The sequence below is a fragment of the Xyrauchen texanus genome, chromosome 36 (assembly GCF_025860055.1).
Source record: "Xyrauchen texanus isolate HMW12.3.18 chromosome 36, RBS_HiC_50CHRs, whole genome shotgun sequence".
In the NCBI taxonomy this organism is placed as follows: domain Eukaryota; kingdom Metazoa; phylum Chordata; class Actinopteri; order Cypriniformes; family Catostomidae; genus Xyrauchen; species Xyrauchen texanus.
Genome location: NC_068311.1, coordinates 39,607,302 through 39,626,079, shown reverse-complemented (window position 1 = coordinate 39,626,079; position 18,778 = coordinate 39,607,302). Strand labels below are relative to the sequence as shown.

At 39.3% G+C, this 18,778-nt stretch overlaps 1 protein-coding gene and 1 long non-coding RNA gene across 3 annotated transcripts in view; one reads left to right on the top strand and one right to left on the bottom strand.

Annotated features, from left to right (window-relative positions):
- The window catches only part of LOC127629623 (uncharacterized), a 396,489-nt gene that overhangs the window by 206,468 nt on the left and 171,243 nt on the right, over nucleotides 1–18,778 (top strand). The window lies entirely within an intron of this gene.
- The window catches only part of LOC127629619 (teneurin-4-like), a 410,961-nt gene that overhangs the window by 309,436 nt on the left and 82,747 nt on the right, over nucleotides 1–18,778 (bottom strand). The window contains exon 3 of one of the 2 annotated variants that reach the window (XM_052106742.1): nucleotides 3,463–3,681. The exons of the other annotated variant lie outside the window; for it this stretch is intronic. Within the exon in view, the coding sequence (XP_051962702.1) occupies nucleotides 3,463–3,681 (219 nt within the window). The remainder of the gene's footprint in view (nucleotides 1–3,462; nucleotides 3,682–18,778) is intronic. 2 annotated transcript variants of the gene reach the window in all.

Sequence of the window (18,778 nt, the reverse complement as noted above, 5' to 3'; positions counted from 1 at the left end):
GAATGAATCACAATGAGCGTGCCTCGTGCCAAACATGTCTGTGATGCGACAGACAACTAGTTGTCAAGTGCGATTCCATTCAAACAGCACATAAGACCAGAACGCGCTCTCAAAATTTAGTGAGCCCAGAAAAATTAAGGAAGACACTTCAGTTACAGACTGTGTCTGTCCCACTCAAAACTAAACTGAACTTTTTGTGAACATTTTTAGAACAGAATTTAGAACTCCAAAAAGGACTGACAACCATAATCTGCTTCTGAGTAAACATAGTTATCAGTAGTTTAGGTTTTAAAAGAAAAAATACTGGCAATGGAAGAGGTTCCTGGGCTTTAATTGAAAAGTTACTGACTAGTATGAGGCAAAGAATATAAAGCAGGATCAAACCTTGCATTGACCGCATACAACATAGCATAGCCTCTGGCAGGAACCCCACTATTTTATTACCAGGGGATGGTAAGCTTAACTCCAGCATAAAAATATCCTCTTCCATAGCACTGCGGTACGCTACTTTGTATCAGTCAAATAGAGCCTTATGGTGCCTTGCATAGCTCAGAGGCAAGAGGCTGATTCCTTTAGTGAGTGTGTGCTACCTCTTACCAGCAGCCTGAAGGTACCCTATATACCAATGCAAACCACAGCCATTTGTTAGGAGATAAATCCCATTTTAGCACTACGGTGTCACTGCTAGGTGACCAGGTCGGAAGCTAGATGCCGTGTGGAGAAAGGGAAAGCTCTTGTCAGGGGAGGGTAATTCACTGTTTTATGGTGGCAGTGTGGAGGTAGGCAGCTGGAATACTCTGGAGTTTGATGTAATTCCAGCCTTGGTTGGTTAACTTGTGAAGGGTTATCAATAATTTACTGCATTTTTTGTTCTACTCTGTAAAGCAGCCTTGAGGGAGAAGCCGAGAGCTGCAAGCGATGACAGGCTTCATATCGTCTATCCAAATTGGAATGTTCGTCTCTCTAATCACAGAAAAGTAAAGCTTTCTTATCTAGAAAGCATGTTAACAAATCATTTCTTGATTAATTTCTAATTTGGTTATCTTTTGTTGTATAAACAAGCTTGCAACATGGACATCAATGCAAGACATATTTAGACTTTTTTTTAATCTAATAGTTTCACCAAATTTGTTTTGTTTTGCTTTTTGGGATTCAGTTAACAGAAAGTATTAGTTAATTTTTGTGTGCTCTCCAATACAGCTCATTAGTGTGGACGCTGTAACTTGCAAAACTTATTAATTGTGGTTAAACCTTTTCAGTTGTGCCTTAGCAGGTCATGCTAATGGTCATGCCATTAAAGGGCACCTATTATGGCATTTAAAATGTTCCTAATATTGTTTTGGGAATCCCCAACAACAGTTTTACATGCATGCAATGACAAAAAACACTTTTGTTGTCTTATAATATGCATTTATGTTTCCCTGATTTGCTCACCGACTCCCAAATGATTCGTTCAACGAATAATTTTTCCAAACCCCTCCTTTGCGTGACGCTAATCTGCGGTGATTGGTCAGATGACCCAGTCAGTTGTGATTGGTATACTCTGTGCAGAGATTGTCGGAAACGGAACGCCCATCACCGCTTTGTAGTAAAATAATCTAAATCAGAGAAGGAATTTGAGTTGATTTATGTTAGCGATCATAGCCCAAAGTTCAGTGGTAAACACCCAATCAGTTATTGTTTGCGTTAGCCCAATGCATAAACATATTGGTAAAGCACTGCATTACTACAAGTTATTGCTCTATTCTTTATGACAACTCCAATAACATCGACAAACATTTCACATATTTAAAAAAAAATTACATTGGAGACCTAGAAGCTGCGCTGAGCGTAACTTACACAACACACACAAATACTTATTAAGCATGCTAAAAAACACATAAAAGCAACAATTATTAATAATACTTACAGGTTGTGATTCGGAGGAGGAAGCTGATCCAAATAAACTTGGTATCAACCAGCTCGCGAATCCACACTTGAAAGCATTCATGTTCATAAAGCAATCGTCATTAAAATGACACGAACACAGCACAAGGTTCGGGCTATACTTGTGTGGTATAGTTGTAAATATAAACTCTAGCCACTGATTCTTCACATGCTCGTCCCTGGGCAGTGAAAAAAAGGTCGCTTTTGATATGCACTTCAGAACACAGCGTCTTGTTGTCGATGATGTTTTCAAGTTTTCCCTGGTGTCTGCGCACGCAATGAGTGGGTGCGGCCAATTTGATAATTTTTCATCTTGACGTCACAATGAAAAGGAAAATGACTCATTGGAAATACGATTCATTAAATTGACTCAGAGTCGACTGCTACTTTTGAGAGACAATAACTTTTTTTACGGTGAACTTTCATATATAAAACTTTGCAGGATGTTTTTGTTCACTTATATCTATGTTACACACTACATGAAAGGTAATTTTCAAAATTCCATAATAGGTGCCCTTTAAAGTGTTGTTTTGTTAATGTACTTTTCTTTTTTTTTTGAAAAAGACTTTTATTTCATTAAAACGGCTTGGCCATTTTAATGCTACAAAAATAAGGAAGGCAACCATATTGCATTTTATCTGAAATGGTAGTGCACATAAATTACAAGAAATTTAGCAATAAATAAATGCAATTTAGTGTTGTAATTTACGTGCCATTTAAATGTAGTTATTTTATAAAAACATTCTTGATTTGTGTGTAAAAATTCAATGCATTGATTATAAATTTCAATAATTAGTTAAAATTACTATTAGAATACACAGTGTTACATAATAATGTATAAGGCAAAATAAAATAATTTTTATTCAATTCCTTTTTGTAAAATTATTCAAAGTTACATGGTGTATTGAGGTCAATATTCCAATAATTGAATCAAATCAAACCAAATCATGTCAACATTTCAGATTTCATGAAGCACTGAATAATTTAGCCCAGAACCAAATCAAAACAATTCTAGCAGGAGACAGGTATAACCATATCATGCTTAAGGTGCACCACAAAAAGAAGATAGGACCAAGTTTGTCTCTGATAATTACAGTATCAGTAGGGTTTTTTTTTAACAATATTGTGGGTCACTCTTTAACATTAAAATAACAGAGGTGACCCAATTTACCTGAATTCACCCAATATTATAACAAACTTAATAATGGGCAAAAAGAAAACCTCTATAAGATTTCTGTTCAAAATGTTGAGTGCATGAATTGTAGATTTCAGCCAGATAATCTAACAAACTTTTATCAGCATCTGACACCTTTCTCCCTTCAACTAAGGGCTTCTCTTTGAACATGACCTCTTCAGTAGGCCTTAGTTAAATTCTAATTAATAAAAAAAAACAGCTAACATCTCACCTTGACATCTCATAAAAAAATATCCATAAATAGATGTGCAGCCTTTGACTACCCTGACAAGCTCCAAAGCACATTCAGAATGGGATATTGAGACCCCTCAAGAAGGCAGCGATAGTTAGGAGGGACTCACCATTAGCAGTCACAGCAGCTGGAGCAATGACATTCCCTGAGCCGGTTCTAACTGAGAATGAATTGGGGCCAGACTCATCTTCTGATTCAGAGTCCCGGCCAGCCTGAGCCCCACTGTTACCTAGCAACCTTCCATGGCCCTGATTGGCTGCATGGGAAGGGTGAGGGTAGGGGAAGTCCACAGGGGAGGAGGAGGCAGATGAGCAATGGAGAGGAGAACCTGTAAACCATAAACACAAAACAATACACGGGGAAAACTTAAAACATGCACATCCAAATAACAGAACACAACACATATCAATAGATTAATAAACGAGAATCATGCAGAGAGAATAAATAAAAGCCATGAATGCACAGATTAAAGCTGTCTGTCTTTTTTATCTGTCTTTTCCCTCTGGATTTGTCCAGCTGACAAGGAGACTTGCACAGCTGTGATAATTTGATGCTTTGTAATTCCAAAATTATTGTTATTATCATTATAATTTTATTATCAAAAAGTCAGTTAGACAGACAAAGTTTAAAAACATAACTCAAGGAACATTTAGAAAGGTACACTGTCAACAGCAAACAAATCAGTAATTTGGAAAATCTAAAACAAACAAACAAAAATCTTGTCAAGTACAACATCACAAAAACTTTGGACCCTGAAATCACAAGAGGGGAGGGGGGGCACGAAGCCTATTTTTAAAACCATTATGATTTCATATTATTATTATTTTATTTGCATTGTGACACTGAAGATAAGATTGATGGTGCTTCTCATTAGAATTTAATTATTGTAATAAATTTTTTTTATTTTAAATCCAGCATAAAGTAAAGGCAGTGGAGCAAATTCTTGAACGGTCATGAAAATTGTCACAATGTAAAAAATATTGTTCTTTCAGCAAAATATAATTTCTTATTTATTTTAGATTTTTGGGTAAAGTTTGACCCTGAACTGTTCTTGATGGGTTTCATGATATTCATAAGCCCTTCAGACCTTAATATTTATTTTGTACCCAGTTGATATTTACTCCTCCAATATAGTAATGAGTCTTTTGAGAAAATTGTGCCAACATGTTTTTTATAAAGTTTTGGTCCACTACATTGCCACCATGACTGAAGCAACATAAAACTTCAAGAAATGTTTGATAGTGTTCCTCATATTTGTTGTGTATTAACCATGAAGGGTGAGGGTCAAAATCCCTTGTCTCTTCAGATATATCAATATATATATATATATATATATATATATATATATATATATATATATATATATATATATATATATATACCTTTTATATCAATATCTATCTGTATTCTGTTGCTTAACTTCTTTAATAAAGTGATGAATTAACTATATGCATGATCACATAATCAATTCTATTTTCTTATGCATAATTGAAATATACTTTGAATCATATGTGTGTTGAATGCTAACTAGTCTCTTTTAGGAACATTCCAGAGAATTTCTCTCTGTCCTGCACGTAGGCTGAAGGTCTTTTGGGGATAAGCTTATCTGTGAGGCTCCAGTCTCTTCGGGGGCAGGGAGAATGCGTTAAACATAGGTTCCAGATGTATTCTGTGTTTGATTGTTACCTTTCCATGACTAATTATATGGTTTAAAGTCCTATGTAATAATACCTGAATAGTAGAATTCTCTTGTGATTTTCTCTTATTATTTCTTTAGGGAAGAAATGTATGTTATTTCTACCCCTCTCCTCTGCCCGAGGAGTGAATTTTTTATCTCTCTATTTTGGTTTAAATGGCCTGATAACATGGTGCTCTGGCTCTCTTGTGCCCAGAGAAGATATGTCGTTCGTCAGTGTTTTGTGTGTGCGTTTGACTTTCTACCCAGGTTTTGAACCCAGAGATGCACACCAGGCCGACTCGAAGACGCCCCGCGACCATCTGCGAGGTCACTTCAGATGTAAATCTCGGGCTCGGACGACAAGTGCGCTGATTAATGTTGATAGGCCGCATAGCTGTCTATATGTTGTGACTTTATGGTCTTTTAGCCAATCAGGAGTAAAATAATGGAATGTACGTCCTTTATTATACCAAATGGTATAATTGATGTAAGATTTTGTGTAAGGTACGAGTTGGCTTTCGATCTCCTCGTGAGACTTTGCCGCTGGCTCTACCAATTTCACTGCAGACTATACTGCAGTAAATTTTTGATTCTTTAATTGAACTTCTCGACTCCTGGTCTTCTTTCTCCATATCTGGTCCGGGTCACAACTGTTATACCCCTAACAGTTTGGTGGAGAATGCGGCGGGCAATCACTCCGTGGTGACATCTCTGGCAAATCAGCAAACAAGGTAGGAAGCTTTTATTAATTGTTAGGGCTGTCTGACTGGAAGAGATTTTGAAGGGGAGCGGGAGAGCTTCACTCCGATGAGGCGAGTGAAGAGTGATTTAATTATACTATTGAAAGTATAAGAAGTCGCTGAGAGAGCTGTTAAGGGTTAAAACAGCACAAGTGATGCGTGATCTGTGCGGGGCCCAGGTGGGCATTGGTGTAGCACCACCCCGGCAGAGTGCGTCCCTGGACGGGAGGTCCAGTCGCACCGTAAACCTGCTCAATCTCTTCCACCTCAGATAGGGGTACCCCGAGCTTAGTGAATCAGGCAGTTAGGGATTCAGATATTAAGTATAAAATAAAATAAAATACAATAGGGATTGTTTTGCCAGGGATGCATCAGGAGCGGTCCCAAGTAAGTAAATAAATTATGACCCGAATTGGTATGGATCAGTATATGTGACCAGGATGTTTGTGAAGAATACTTTGTGGTGTATTGTGTAGAAATCCAGTATTGCTGCTGCTATAGTTAATTTATCCACGTAAAAAATTTGCTGCTAAAATCTTTTCGGTAGTGATTTTCAACTGTGACCAAGAAAAATGATTGATAAAGGGAATTTTCTGAGTAGTTCTGACCAAAACGAAGAGGGCACACGCTGTAAACAGCTCTGCTCTGACGAGCTCAAATCAAAGAAATGTGCACAGCTCATTAAGAAAATGGTCAGTCAGGGGTTTGATTCTGATTGGAACGTCATGCAGCAGATTGACTGGCTGCAGAACAAAGAAGACGCTGATAGGGCCAAATATCTATCCGTGTTTGCCTATTCATGGATTTGTAAACTGGGTGGTATACCTTTAAGCCATGAAAAGGCAATTCCAAATATGATGGACGGATGGTCTAGTTTGATTGCCCAGCGTGATAGAGTGGCAAAAAGTATTGGGCAGGAAGTCGGCTGTGATCTGTGTAGTTTGAGTAAGGGTTTCGAGGCTGTTTGTGAGAAGGCAGAAAATGCTGTGAAAAATGAGACAGTTCCCAGTGCTCCCTTGGCCCCCACCTGCTCTTCTCAGACTGCTCAGGCAGCTGCTGCTTTCAGCGCTGCTGATCAGACTGATAATCAGAACGATGGGCCATATGCTGAGGCACGCGGATTGTTGAATGTGGCTGTTTCGCACCCCCAACCTTATGACATTTCGGAGATTCCTGCCATGCAAGCAAAGCAGATTAAGCAAAAACCGGGGGTCGGAAATCTTAACTTGTCCCCCAGAGAAATGTCTAAACCCATTGAGACGGCATTCGCCGCCCAATCCGACATCAGGCTTGGGGAGGATTGAATACTGAGATGGGTGCTGGCTGGGAGGATGGTCAATGGGTCAGACTCACAGCGGCTGAGAAAAACAGTTTGCTTGCAGGGTTGGAACCTTTTAAGTTGTATAACCCAAACAAAATTCTATGGGACAGGCTAGAGGCCGTTGCTAGGCAACAGAATCTGGGGATGGCAGATATACAGTCTTTGGTTGAGGGTTTGGTTCCCACCAGCAAATTAAGGGCGGTTCAGATTGCTCCTTTCCACCCCAGAGTCCCCACAGTTTGGCCTGAGTTTTGTGAAGCTTACTCAGATTACAAGTTACGCGTGAAAGATATTTTGGGTCGGGGTCTTTTCCCTGGACCAGTGTGACACAGATTAAACAGAGGGCTGGCAAAACCCCTTAGAATACATTCAGCGCTTAGCATAGCCTATGAAACGTACTGTGCTGCAAACAACAACGCAGAAGATCTTGATTCTGCCATAGTGATAGAATCCGCTACAGGCGGATTGAATAAACAATACCGAGACATGTTGTTGAACAGTGCCATTGACATCAGATATTGGGAGGATTTGCTTCGTTGGTGCTCTGTAAGCTGGAGCCGTTTGCAAACACGTGATGATGATGTTAATGTGGGTAAAGTATCTGCTGTGTCAGTTGAAGTGGAAATGAGTCCCCGCAATAACATAACCTGCTATAATTGTGACGAGAGAGGTCATACCTCTAGAGATTGTACCAAGCCTGTTGCCAGATGCAGAAATTGTAACAGAGAGGGCCACATTGCTAGACATTGTCGTAGTGGTAAACAAAAAAATCACAGAAATTAGAAAAAGGAAGGTCCTAAAAATGATGTTTCTGTCAAAAGTGATGCTCCGAAGCTTAACTCTCTGACTACAGCTGAGCTCAAAAAGCTGAGGCAGCTGATAGGGGACGAATAGGGGTCAGCAGCCTCTGGTTCATGTAATTATGCAGACACCCGCCCATTCATACATGCATTGTTAGGAGGCCGGCAATGCCTTATTTTGATTGACACGGGCGCGACTGTATCAATTACAGATCTCAATCTTGAGATCACTTCTGAAACTTTGTATATAGAAGGTCTAAATGGCACAAATGTATATCATAAATCTGTTCCTATCCCTCTAACCATTTCTAACTCTGAAAAAGTCTATTGGACTGAATTTTGGGTAGGGAAAAATACTGTAGGGACTCTAATTGGTGTTGACATTCTGAAAGAACTCGAAGCTAATGTTTTGCTTTCTCAAGATAAGCTAGTGCTTGGCTGCAATGAAACAATTTGCTTATCTCAGAGTGGCCCCCACCATGAGCAGAGATGTGCAGTGGCTGAACCTGCTAGTCTAACTGAAACTCGCCCTGAGTGTAAGTTTATAATTTCCAAATTTCCTGATGTATGGGCAAAAGATAAATATGATTGTGGTTTAGCACAGATTCAGCCACTGAGCATCCCAGGTCCTTTGCATGAAGCCAGAAGACAATATCCTTTGAAAAATGAGACTTGAGGGGGAGCTGACACTGTTGTAGATGAACTATGCAAACGGGGGATTGTGATTCCCTGCTCCTCTCCCACTAACTCTCCCATGTGGCCTGTCAAAAAGCCGGATGGGAGCTGGCATTTGACCACTGATTACACTTCTCTGAATTCAGTGTCTGAGAAAATGCACCCTCTGGTGGCCAACCCCGCAACTATCCTACACGAGATAGGATCTGAACATTATCTTTTTACTGCTTTAGACATTTCTAACGGTTTTTGGACTTGTCCCCTAGCCAAGGAGGACCAAGGCAGATTTGCTTTCACCAGCAGGGGTCGCCAATGGACATGGAGTCGTTTGCCACAAGGTTTCTGCAACTCACCCACACTGTTTCATCAGGTACTAGCATCCTTCATCGATCCGGTAAGAAAACAAATTGAATATGACGGATCTGTTGTCCTACAATATGTGGATGACATTTTAATTGCTAGTCCAACCAAGTTCAAACATTTGACTGCTGTACAGACTGTTTTGTATGCCCTCCAAAACGGGGGATTCAAAGTGAACTTGAAGAAAAATGTGGATAAATATTGACATTGAAACTGCTATCAACCCTGCCTCATTACTTCCAGAAGAAGGAACTGCACACAACTGTGCCCGACTGATCGAGACGGACAGCCAGAGCCCTCTTCAATCTGAACCACTTTCTGATGCCATGAAGTTGTTCGTGGATGGTTCCAGCTTTCATGAACAGGGAAAACGCTTCACTGGCTGGGCTGTTGTAAATGAACATGGTGAAACTGTTGACTGTGGTTCTCTTTCAGGAGGAGGGGCTCAAGTGGCCGAGCTGGTCGCATTGACATGAGCATTGCAGTATGGCCAGGGGAAACGAGTCAATGTTTACACTGACAGCCGTTATGCATATGGTGCTGTTCATGACTTCGGCCCTGTGTGGAGACGCAGAGGATTTCTAACCACTGCCGGTCTGCCGATCTCTCATCAACAGCAGGTAAAAGAACTTAAGAATGCCTGTGAACTTCCTGCAACAGGAGCAGTTATCAAAGTCACTGGACATGCAACGGACAATTCTCCTGAGGCCACAGGAAACCGAGCTGCTGACACAGCTGCCAGAGAGGCTGCAACACGGACTGAGACTTGCGTGAGTGTTATGGCTCTTGCTCCTCAGGAGAGTGAGACCCCCAGAGACCTTTTTAAACTCTATGATGAGGATGACCCTGAAGAGATAGAACAATGGACAAAATTAGGAGCTCAGAAAAATGCAGAAGGACTGTGGAAATTTAATGAGCGTTTTGTTTGTCCTGTTTCTGCTAGAACTGAACTAATGTCTTTGTATCATGGTTTGGCACATGCAGGTCCTGAAAAACAACATGCAATGATTTCCAAAACCTGGTGGTGGCCCCGACTGAGAGCTTCTTGCAATGATTTTTGTAAGAGATGTCTAGTATGCCTTAAGGTTAATTCTTCTTCTAAGCTGAAAATTCCCTTAGGACATGCCCCTCGACCTCAAGGGCCATGGACACACCTCCAAATTGATTTCATAGGTCCACTGCCCCCTAGTGGAGGTTTTACATACATTCTAATGATTGTTGATCTGTTTTCCAGATGGTTTGAGGCATTTCCACTGAGAAACTGCACCGCAGATGCAACCGCCAAGATTATGTTGAATGAAGTTTTCCCAAGATGGGGTTTGCCCTTACAAATTGATTCAGATCAGGGTACACATTTTACTGGGAAGGTGATGAAAAATGTCATGAAATTGATGGGGGTGAGGCAACACTTTCACATTCCATTTAGGCCCCAATCTAGCGGATCTATTGAACGCACTAATCGTGACGCTTAAAACTTCATTGAGAAAGAGATTGTTGGAGTGGGGGAAAGGGTGGCATGCGGCTGTCCCAGCGATTTTGTTAAGCATGAGAGCCAGCCCTAACAAGGCTACACAGCTCAGCCCTTTTGAGGTAATGACAGGTCGCTACATGCGGCTGCCCTGGGATGCCCCCTTGCAACATGAGGGACCATCCGGGCCTTTGAAAGACGCTTTACAAAATTATCTGAAAGCTTTGTATGACAGTCTGCGAGACACACGTTTTAGTGTTAGCACACGACAAGCAGATCGAGATAATGTTGAGCAAAAAGACATGCCTGATTTGCCTGAAATAGGTGACAATGTAATGTTACAGCGGGAGATAGTTTCCCCCTTAGGTCTGAAATTTGATGGGCCTTATCAGGTGGTATTGACCACTAACACCTCTGTTCTACTGGACAGGGAGGTTTTGGGTACCGTATGGAGACATTGGTCACAGGTGAAACCACTTGAAAAGTGTAACAACTTACTACCCCAGGATCATTAAATGTCTGTCGTGTATGTTAAAATTCTAGAATTCTAGAACAAATGTTTTATCATTACAGATGGCTGAATCCGACGACATACTGAAGCTGCTAATTCTTCAAGAAGAAGTGCGTAGTGAGAGACGACTGAAAGTGAAACGAGCTTTCATCCGATTGGTACTTCCGCTCTCGTTGGTATTTTTAATTCTGATCGCTTTATCATTTTTGATGTGGATTCAAATTTCAATTTGGACAGGGAGATTCCATGCATTTTCAACTCATTGGGATTGTGAGGAGATCGATAACCGTCCATCATGGGTACAATACCCATGTCTAAATTCAACTGAGGGTCTAAATTTAATTCCGACCATGTACCAAAAGGTAAATGATCATTGTTATCGTCTGGACGGAAATGAGACAGTGACCTATTGGCTTGGTCACTCCCCAAATTATCCCGATACTACCCTCATTATGCAAAAAGGTTGGTGGATGAGGAGTGGAGGAATTGACCTGTTTGAAGGAGATTTCAGTTCAATTAGCTGGATCCCTGACCACATAGCTCGTGAAAACATGAGTGCATGCTCTATACGAATGGATATGGTTAATCGATATTTGTTAAAATCTAGAAAAGGTGAGAGTAGAGCAGAACGAAGGAGGCATCAGGTAGCAGATGTGAATGACTCCCACATGATTTTAGGTGGAAAAGCAGTGAAACTTCCGTTATACCCAAGTGCTCCTGATCCTCGCCACATCATGTCATACTATCTTCCCAAAGCTAAGAATGAACTTGGTTACAACAAAGTCGTTAAAGATGTAGCCCAAAGCTATATATACAGCAATATTGTGATTAGAGAAGAACCGGGTCTGATGAGTATCAAACAGCAATAAATGATAAGGATTTGATGAGATGGGGAGTGTTAGTCCCAACTAAATGCCACATGATCCGATGGGACACTAATAGGGCTTACGGTGCAGTCTGTGATAGGTTAGGACGGATAGATAAAACTGACAGGGACAAGTTCGATCTGAATGGCAGTAAAAATGGTTTGCCTGTTATTAATGCTTTGTCCCTCTCTTGGCCCAGGTACACTAGATTCGATGACCCTTGGAAGGAGACTGCACATGTTGAGCGTTGTTTAGGTAAAGAAATTCAACAGTGGTTTGTTAAGATGTTTCCTCCTGGAGATGTTGATAAATGTAGAGAAATTTCTGAGAAGCTCACCGGTGTGAAGATGATGGAGATACCCTGGGAGGTGTGTAATGCTTCTTTTGTTAAGTCAGGTTACACTTGGGCTAGTTTTTCTGATGTGTTGCACCAGTATAAGTTTGCTAGGAACCTTGCTAACAGAACTGTTTTCAACATGGATCACTTGCATGATTACCTTGAAGATAAATGTTATAATCCTACATCGATGGCTTATAATGTGACAGCATGGATGCACTTGCAAGTGTTTAAACTGAATATTGAAATGATGTACACTCGAGCAAAGACTAGTCTGGTACCTTTAAAGTATGAGGAGCTGTTGTGGGACAATTATAAATCATTTCAGGTGAGGATGTGGCCTCAGTTGTCCGATGTAGCTATTGGAGATGAGTGGTTTGACAGGGCAAAACAATTTAGACAATTTCTGAGTCCAATTCCTTCAGTACAGGAAATCAGAGATCTAGAGTCTAAGACTCCATCAGAGGACTGTGCTAAACACAGGTTGACACACCCCATGGGTCCTGCATGGCATCCAGTTGATAAGAGTAAGAAAGCTAACGAAGCAGAGCTGTCTCTTTGTGTTGCAGAGTTGAAGCAGAAGACTGAATATTTTCCTCGGTTGAAGGCGCAAACAGCTCGGCAGAAATTTATCACTGCATTTCTGGAACAGATAAAAACTAATGATCCATTTGCAGGTTATGAGTATTTGAATTCTGTATGGCTTAAATCTAAGGGCACTCCATGGTATACTGATTCGGAACCTCCGTCTGCTATAGCAGTAGCATTGGTTTTGGTTTTTTCGGTAGGAGCAATATTTACTGACATGACAGAAACAGTGGAGGAATATGTGGAGGAAGCTTGGGAGGAGTTTGTGGCTGCGTCAGAGGATTTGGTCATGGGAGCTGTTAAATATGTGCTATATGTTTTTGGAGCTCTTTTGGGAGTGGGTGTCCTCTGTCTGTGTGTATGGATGTGTGTTCGTTTCTGTTTTTCTTATGTATGCAGGTCTGCTTGCAGTAACTTGAACCCTTCCGAGGAGGAGAACCGACTGAGAAAACTGACGACACGCTTGAAAGAGAAACTTAAGAAGGATAACATCCATGCCCTGTTGTGAGTGGAAGGTGGGAGAGCCTTCAGTGGGGACTGGGAATTTTAGTATCCAGCATGTCCAGCAATGAGGCGTAAGAGACAAGTGTGACCCGTCAGGGAAGCATGCGTTACCACTCCACCTTCCGTAGTGACCTCACTTGGTAGACCAGACGTGGCGGTATTGGACCCCACATTGGTCTAAAACGGGGACTGAAGGGTGAGGGTCAAAATCCCTTGTCTCTTCAGATATATCAATACATACATATATATATATATATATATATATATATATATATATATATATATATATATATATATATATCCTTTTATATCAATATCTATCTGTATTCTGTTGCTTAACTTCTTTAATAAAGTGATGAATTAACTATATGCATGATCACATAATCAATTCTATTTTCTTATGCATAACTGAAATATACTTTGAATCATATGTGTGTTGAATGCTAACTAGTCTCTTGTAGGAACATTCCAGAGACTTTCTCTCTGTCCTGCAAGTAGGCTGAAGGTCTTTTGGGGATAAGCTTATCTGTGAGGCTCCAGTCTCTTCGGGGGCAGGGAGAATGCATTAAACATAGGTTCCAGATGTATTCTGTGTTTGATTGTTACCTTTCCATGACTAATTATATGGTTTAAAGTCCTATGTAATAATATCTGAATAGTAGAAGTGTGATTTTCTCTTATTATTTCTTTAGGGAAGAAATGTATGTTATTTCTACCCCTCTCCACTGCCCGAGGAGTGAATATTTTATCTCTCTGTTTTGGTTTAAATGGCCTGATAACGTGGTGCTCTGGCTCTCTTGTGCCCAGAGAAGAACTGTGGTTTGTCATTGTTTTGTGTGTGCGTTTGACTTTCTACCCAGGTTTTGAACCCAGGGATGCACACCAGGCCGACTCGAAGACGCCCCGCGACCATCTGCGAGGTCACTTCAGATGTAAATCTCGGGCTCGGACGACAAGTGCGCTGATTAATGTTGATAGGCCGCATAGCTGTCTATATGTTGTGACTTTATGGTCTTTTAGCCAAACAGGAGTAAAATAATGGAATGTACGTCCTTGCAAATGGTATAATTGATGTAAGATTTTGTGTAAGGTACGAGTTGGCTTTCGATCTCCTCGTGAGACTTTGCCGCTGGCTCTACCAATTTCACTGCAGACTATACTGCAGTAAATTTTTGATTCTTTAATTGAACTTCTCGACTCCTGGTCTTCTTTCTCCATATCTGGTCCGGGCCACAACTGTTATACCCCTAACAACCATAAATGTGAACTATAGTTTAAACCTATTCAGTATGTGAACAAGTCTTTAAGATTTTGAAAAGAACACACATACTGTAGCAATAAAGAATGCAATAAGAATGTAGAAAAAGGTAAATGGCGAGATGAAGTCTCAAAAAATGGTTGAGTGGGTGTTTATGTACTTGCTGGTTGATTTGATAAATACAATGATGAGCCAAAACATTATGACCACTCACAGGTGAAGTGACAGGGTGTTGGGCGCCAAAGGCTCATCGATGCACGAGGGCAACGAAGGCTATCCCATCTGGTCCGAACCGACTCAAAGTCGGTTTTGTGAGTGAGAGATGCAGGAGCAATGAGAGATGCAGTGAGAGGAGCAGTGAGAGGAGCAGGAGCAGTGAGAGATGCAGTAATTTTGTGCTTTTTTTAGTTCCCCCCCTTTTTATCTGGGCTTTATGCTGTTGTTTTTTTGTTCAGAATGCTCTTGTGTGTTTCATGGATATTTTGTTCACTGTAAGCAATACTGTAAAACATTTTCTGTTCTATCATACCGTATTTCTACTGTACCTCCTGTAGTAAACAGTAAAGGGAAAAAAAAAACTGATTTGCTTTTTACTGGAATGCTTTTGAATGTGAACATTATTGTACATGTGGACATACAGTTCCCAACCAATTTAGTGTAAAAACGGTGGATTGCATGTTCTGCATGCAAATACCTGTAAAACTGAAACATAAAAGTCTATGCAGTTTTTGTAATGTCAACAATAGCCAGTATTTTGAAACCTGGTGTACTTTGATTGACTGCATGTACCTTGTGAAGTGAAAACAAGTGTTATTCTTTGACAGAATAATTTCATTTTGAATCAAATTTCCAGTGTTTTGGTAAAGTTAGTGTGTGCAGAGAAAGATGTGTCTATTTTGAAATGAAGAGTTAGTATATATTTAACAAAATGTGTTTTTGAGAAGAAAATGATCCATTTGGCCAATTGTGTTTTGTAGGTGTGAGTCTGTGTTAAGAGTTTAGAAAAAGTATCTGAAGTATGGGTAAGCGCATGTTAGCGATTGAAAAAAAAACTGTAATAGCTCCCATTACCAGATAAAACCAACTTGGGTTCTGATTTCTCCTGTACTAGCTGTTTTGAAACCCATTGTACAACTTTGCAAAAAACATTTCTTTGCCTGAAAAGATCTTCAAATTATATTTGAATAGTATCCCTTGATACAATTAAGAATATAACAGGTGCACGTTGATGAGGCTACCATGAACATGGATAAGTTTTTTAAACTAGATGATTAAAAGATGTTCACTCCTCCTCCTGTCTAGTCTGTAAGCCATGCCTGTCTAATGTGTTGCCTGAAGCTCTCTCAGATAACATTAAGGGTCATGTTTTCATTGTGATTGGTTGATCAGGGATTAATCATTGACCAGGTATTATTCATTTTATAAAGGCATGTGTTTACATTTTTTTACAACAAAAAACATGTGACGTCCATTCCAATAGACGGGGCAAATTAGCTAACCAATTTTCTTTTGCACAACACATTATAAAAGCAATTTCTGAGAATATACATTATTTCACTAACAGAAAATGTTCACACCTCATGATAATTAATCAGGCCATTATAGGAAATGTAAATATACTGTACCTCTTTGTTTCCACTATAATTCTGCTCGTCTTTTCTTTTTGAGCAAAAACCTTCTGAGATATCAGACTGCATGAGCAAGAGAACAATAGCAGCATTTCCATACAATCCAATGGCAAGATATAAATATCTACTAGAGAACATTTAAAGAACAAAGTAATGACTGCTAAAACTCCAACTTGATCACACAGGAAGTCGGCATGTTGTTTCCAAAAGTTCCAGAGTAGGATTGGCTACATTATGCAGGCTCACTGATATGTTCTATCTCCCATCATATATTTTTGCATCGGCTCAAGCGTGTTTAGTTTCCATTGTGGCGTGATCGGAACTACATTGCATCAGCAACGTGGGAGACCTTGTGTTTTTCCCACTAACATAACATTTTTACTCCACTGATGGTTAGATTTAGGTTTGGGGATTGGGTTGAGGGGTATAAAAAAATATGCATTCCTCTTCACCATATTACATCAGGTACAACTGAAAACAACTCGCTTTTGGCGCCCCTCCATGGACATTTCACATGAAAAATGGAGCTTACACATGCCCATATGCCCACACTTACCACTTTGGCCACTGGGGGCAGTTTAGCTAATGAAAAATCAACCTTCTGTTTCCGCTCTTATTATGAGATCAGTCTGAAAACACAGGTCACACAAAGTTTCCAGTTTTTTAACCTTAAGCTTACATCTATATACACATGACATACAGTATTAGTAGCACATTCTCTGGTCTAATTTGCCTCAATATTAACATTCCATTATCAACGACAAGAGAAACCATCCTAATTTAATGTGAAAAGTTGCCTTATTTCTGGTTCAAATATGTGTAAATAATACTGTGGTGTATTGGCACAAAGCTCACTTTGTTACAGAAATGTAAGAAACAATTAGTGAAATTGCCATATGATGCATTCAAATTATTAAAGTTATGAATTGTATGTAAAAATAAAATAAAACTATTTATATTTAGAAAAAGCAAGCAGAAAAAGTCAAATAAATAATTGGCTGATTAATCGATTATCAAAAAGATGTTAGTGGCCGCCCTAAACAATACTTCAATCATGAACACACAAGACAAAGTTATAAATGTTTGTATTGCATTTTTTTTTTCTTAGGCTGTAAAATAGGAGTTAGGGTTTTGAAATCATAATAATTAGACATATTCATATATTATAATATCTAGTTCCACATGCATACTTCATTGATTTTAATGGAGAAGCATGAAACTCTTTGAAAACAGTGCAATCTCTGATCACCTGCTGAGAACATGATGCAAGACAACAGAGGCTATTTACAGAGCAGAACAACTAAGTTGGAGGGAAAAGACACATTTGTAATTTGAATTTAATTGCTATATTTTCTTAAGAGTAATTTATTTATTTATTTTTTCAGGTAAAAAAAACGTTCTCCAACAAATCATTAAAAATTATGGTCAATTAAATGATAATTAAATACACAGTTTTCTTTTTAATCTGGGCTAATTGATCTCATATAAGAATGGAGTGGAAAATTTATAACAAATTTCTGCATATCCGAAAAGTTCAATGAGGTTGACAAATCCTGAATTTAATTTCACAAAATGCATGAATGGAAATTTACTTTACAGTATATTTAAAGATTTACTTTCTTCACCTAACTTTCACGAAATTACTTACAGCAAGTTGAATTTCCTATTAATCATTTCTTCTCTGGAAAAGAACTGCATTTTAAAGTCCTTGTTGAAAGTCACAGAGGAGCGCGAGCAAATTCTGCATTACTGCGCACATGGAGAAGAAGCATTTGTCTTACAGATGAAGGCCAGGCTATGGCAGTCTGTGCTTAATTCATTCTACCTTGCTTAATCTATTGTCATTTCTCCAACTTGCAGATGCACTGGGAAAGAAGCAAACCCGGGGATGGGAATTTTAAAGGTGTGTAATTTCTAGTGTTGTGGGTGATTGCCTGGGTGTTGTTCTACAGATAGATTTTTGATTCGATAAGAATACATGCATGCGCATAAACGATGATGGAAACACATTTATCAAATATATTCCTATAGAATTTCTTATTTCATGTGAATACATAATTAGCTCAGAGAATGTCATCATCAATAGCATCTCAAATGTCAGAAACAAAGCCTGTCAATCAAATGACTGGCTACTATTACCTCCCAGAACTGTCTGACACGCTTTTGCTCCTAGACAAAAGGCATTATGAAGTTCGTTTTGACAGCATGCTCTAAACCCCCATACCGGTTATTAATTACTTAATAAAAGTGTCACAGTGGCTTCAACTTCCATTTTCATTTCTATTGCACCAATTTCCTCAGAAGAGATTAATATGTTCTCTTGGGATAGAAATTCAGCTTTACCTGCAAATATTTGTGATATTATGATTTTTATTAAATTAAGTTAAATTAAGATTGTAACTAATTACATGTAAAGTAACTAACATATTATAGTTACTAATTACTTTGTAATCAAATTACACCCAACACTTTGGTTGAGTCAGAAGTAGTGATGACCCAATACCGATACTGGTATTGGAATCGGGTCTGATTTCGCGCTCATGCACTTTAGCTCGTAAGAAATGCTCAGTTACCATCTGAAATATTAATGTCATTACGTGAACATTCAGCGCACAAATGAAATTCATGTTATGTCCTAATGAGATTATTTAAAACAAAAGCTGTAATTTAATGAGATAAATGTATAGTTTG